At 38.5% G+C, this 4,265-nt stretch overlaps 1 protein-coding gene across 1 annotated transcript in view; it reads left to right on the top strand.

Moving 5' to 3' along the window:
- The window catches only part of UBR4 (ubiquitin protein ligase E3 component n-recognin 4), a 144,202-nt gene that overhangs the window by 72,632 nt on the left and 67,305 nt on the right, over positions 1-4,265 (top strand). The window contains exon 60 of the mRNA XM_037730827.1: positions 371-699. Coding sequence (XP_037586755.1) covers positions 371-699 — 329 coding nt within the window. The remainder of the gene's footprint in view (positions 1-370; positions 700-4,265) is intronic.

The following is a 4,265-nucleotide window of genomic DNA, read 5'->3' as shown; positions in this document are numbered from 1 at the left end:
ATCTCTTGACCTCGTGATCCACCCGCCTCGGCCTCCCACGTGCATAATTCTAAATCACAATTAGCCTAAAACAGTTATTGTGTGACCTTGAAACCCATTATCCTATGGTTTCTGCTCCTTACTTATTTGGGGAAGAGTTTTTTTAAGCAATCTGGTTGTTAATGATCTGTTGTATTGACGTAGCAGACCATCCACACAGTCTACTAGCTGATGAGGTAGAGCTCTAGAATGAGGGAGCGCGACAAAACCATTTTGGTATCAGTCTGTGGTTAGCAGTCAGATACAATTTTTACAGAAGAGATCAAGATCGTTCATTTAGAGGGTCTTATCTACTGGGGAAGAGTGAATGACTACTGTGAGAGTGACTTAGCGTAGTGCTGGGGGGGTCTTACTTAGCTTTACATATAAGAAAAAAAAATCTAATGCTACCAGTTATTGTCTAACTATTGCTGCTGCTTTAGAATGCACTGGGCTCCATCATGCTTTGGGAGTTGACTTGTGCTTTTTAAACCATTTTCCTTTAGTGTCCGGCCGGAGCAGTGCTTATGGTGATGCTACAGCCGAGGGGCATCCAGCTGGACCAGGAAGTGTCAGCTCAAGCACTGGAGCCATCAGCACCACCACTGGGCACCAGGAGGGAGATGGCTCTGAGGGAGAAGGAGAAGGGGAAGCTGAAGGAGATGTCCACACTAGCAACAGGTCAAGACCTTTTCCTTCACAGTTAAGAAGCTTGCCTGTCTGAGACTATTTCAAGAAAAGTAGGACTGATCAATGGCAGGAGGTGGAGCGGTGATAACAATGTATTTCTTTTGTAATATAAAAGTGTAAATTTATGAAACAGTTTAAAATCTTAGGAAGTGCTCTAGGTCTGTCTTTGTCTTAGAATTATTTATATCAATTACAGAGAAAATAGAAAGTTGTCTTTCTCTAAAGGCTGCTCTAAGTACCTTAGTAACTGTAAAGTGGTTATCATAAAAACATAGCTTCCTTATTCAAATCTTTCCAGTTTCATCAATATCCATACACTCAGTGTGTGGCATCCTCTTTACAAATTTTACTGCTTGGAGGCTCAACATTTAGGTATACGTATTACATAACCTAGAAGTGCTCCTTGTTTAGCATGCTTGTAAGGTGAAGGAGAAAAAAAAAATCTCATCTATTAATCTTATCATATATTATTTCTGCCTTATTTTCTGTTACTTCTCTTTCTGGGATTTCAGCTAAATAGAAGTTAGACCATCATATTCTCTTCTTCATGTCTCTTAAAATCTCTTTTTCTTTTGTGTTCCTTGTGCTTAATTATTTATAAATTTCTTTATCTATTTGAATAGCATTAAAAAACATCAAATACTTAGGAATAAATTTAAAAGATATGTAAGACTTCTACTCTGAAAACTGCACAACTCAAGAGAAATTAAAGAAGACCTAAATAAATGAAGAAATATGTCATGTTTATGGATTGAAAGACTTGTTATGAAGATAATTGTCTTCAAGTTGATATAGATCCATATAGTCTTAAATTTTAGCTGGAGTTATGTGTTAAAATTGACAAGTTGATGCTAACATTTATGTGGATTAGGCAATATTGAAGAAAATTAATAAAGTTAGAGGACTTTACAGAACTACAGCTTATTATAAAGCTATGGTAATTAAGACAGTGTGATAATGGTATGAAGATAGACAAGTAGATTGGTGGAACGTGATGGAGTTCAGAAACAATTTCACACCTACCTGGTCATCTGATTTATAACAAAGGTGACACTTACGAACAATGAGGGAAAGGAGGGTTTTTTCAATAAATAGTAATGGGTCAGTTGGAAACTCACATAGAATAAAATGAATCTTGACTTGATCTTTTATGCAAAAATTAATTGAATTATAGATGTAAATGCAAAGGGTAATACTTTACTGCTTTTAAAAGATAAAATGTCTTCATAACTTGGATTTGGCAAAGATTTATTAAATAGGACACAAAAGTATTAAAAAGAAAAAAAGAATCTATAAACTGGACTATATTCTCAGCAGCTATTCATTTTTTTCCTCCCCTGTTCTTGGTGTTAAGATAGGTAGTTTTTCTTACAGGCTTCTAGCCTGGTGGGGTAGGGGGTGCAGGTGCAGGGAAGAGTGTGAGGGAGGTCATTTATTACTGTTTACTTTTAAAGTGAGGGTTTAGCCTTCTGTGGTTCTTCTATGAGGTTCTCAATGAAGACCTTTCCCACTGTCCATAGAGGAGGTTTAAAGAAAAAAAAAAAAAAAATGAAGACCTTCCCACTTGAGGAAGATTGTTTTCTTTTATTCCTATTCCAAATGCCCTGTGAGGTCCTAGAAACTGGAGGGTCAAGTTGGCTTCAAAACATCTTGGCCTTGACTTTTCAAATTTCAAATTTCCCTAAAATTTGTCTCTAAGCTCTGCTTACATCTTTGGCCTAATAACTTTTTAATTGCTAGTGAGCTCATTATTACTTTTATTTTGACTTTGTATCTGATGATCTTTCTTAGTTCACTTATTCTTGTTGTTTCTTGTTTTGATTTCTTTTGAGACTGAGTCTCATTCTGTTGCCCAGGCTGGTGCAGTAGCACAATCATAGCTCACTGCAACCTCTAATGCCTAGGCCCAAGGAATCCTCCTGCCTCAGCCTCCTGAGTAGCTAGGCACATGCCACAATGCCCAGCAGTTTTTAAATGTTTTTTTGTTTGTTCTTTTGAGACAGAGTCTCACTCTGTTGCTCAGGCTGGAGTGCAGTTGTGTAATCTTGGCTCACTGCAATTTCCACCTCCCAGATTCAAGTGATTCTCATGTCTCAGCCTCAGCCTCTCAAGTAGCTGGGATTACAGGTGTGTGCCACCACACCTGGCATCCGGCTAATTTTTTTATTTTTAGTAGAGACGGAGTTTCATGTTGGCCAGGCTGGTCTTTAACTGCCAACCTCAGGTGATCCACTCACCTTGGCCTCCCAAAGTGTGGGGTAACAGGTGTGAGCCACCGCACCGGGCTTAGTTTTTTTTTCGGTCAAGACAGTATCTCACTGTATTGCCCAAGCTGGTCTTGAACTCTTGGCCTCAAGTGATCCTCCTGCCTCAGTCTCCCAGTGTTGGGATTACAGGTGTGAGCCACTGCACCAGCTCACTTATTTATTCCAACGATAGATTCTAATGGATTTTCTGCATCCTTGTCACCTACAAATAACAGTTTAACTTTTCTGCAATCTTGTCACCTACAAATAACAGTTTAACTTTTCTGCAATCTTGTCACCTGCAAATAACAGTTAACTTTTTTCATTCCAATCTTTATACATTTTAATTTCCTTTTCTTGCCTTATTGCATTGGCTAGGACCTCTTGTACAATGTTGACAAAAGTAGTGATGATAAACATTAGGTCATTCCCAAACTCAGGGTGAAAAGAATTAATACTTTCTCATTAAGTATGATGTTAACGCAAGGGTTTTTTATGGATATTTATCAGATTAAGGAAATTCTGTTCCTAGTTTGCTGGGAGACTTTTATCTTAAATGGATTTTTTTTAGACAGAGTCTCACTCTGTCACCCAGGCCTGGAGTGCAGTGGTGCAATCTTGGCTCACATCAACCTCCGCCTCCCAGGCTCAAGTGATTCTCCTGCCCTAGCCTTCCGAGTAGCTGGGATTACAGGCGCCCGCCACCATACCCAACTAATTTTTGTATTTTCAGTAGAGACGGGGTTTCACCATGTTGGCCAGGATGGTCTTGATCTCTTGACCTGGTGATCTGCCCGCCTCAGCCTCCCAAAGTGCTGGGATTACAGGCGTGAGCCACTGCGCCCAGCTCTTAAATGGGGTTTTCAAGCCTTCCGTTTTCTTATGTTTCATGTATTGAATTGCTTATGTGGTTTTTCTTTATTTTGTTTAAGGTTATAGATTACATGAATTGATTTTCCTATGACTAAACCTACCTTGTGGGGACATTTAGTCATGATGTGTTATCCTTTATATCATATGATCTGATTTGCTAATTTTTACTTTAGGCTTATAAATTTTTCTTTGAGATATCTTTGTCACAGATGGGTATTCACATTATTCTGGCATTATAAAATAAGTCAGGGCATGATCCCCTTTTCTCCTGCGCTATAAGAGTTTATATAAGATTGGTATTTTTGCCATAAGTTCTTTTTTTTTTTCCCCCATTTATTTATTTTATTGCATTTTAGGTTTTGGGGTACATGTGAAGAACATGCAAAATTGTTGCATAGGTACACTCGTGACAGTGTGATTTGCTGCCTTCCTCCCCAT

Source organism: Cebus imitator, unplaced genomic scaffold, assembly GCF_001604975.1.
Source record: "Cebus imitator isolate Cc_AM_T3 unplaced genomic scaffold, Cebus_imitator-1.0 Scaffold15, whole genome shotgun sequence".
NCBI classification, from domain to species: Eukaryota; Metazoa; Chordata; class Mammalia; order Primates; family Cebidae; genus Cebus; species Cebus imitator.
This window is presented reverse-complemented; position numbering and strand designations above follow the sequence as displayed.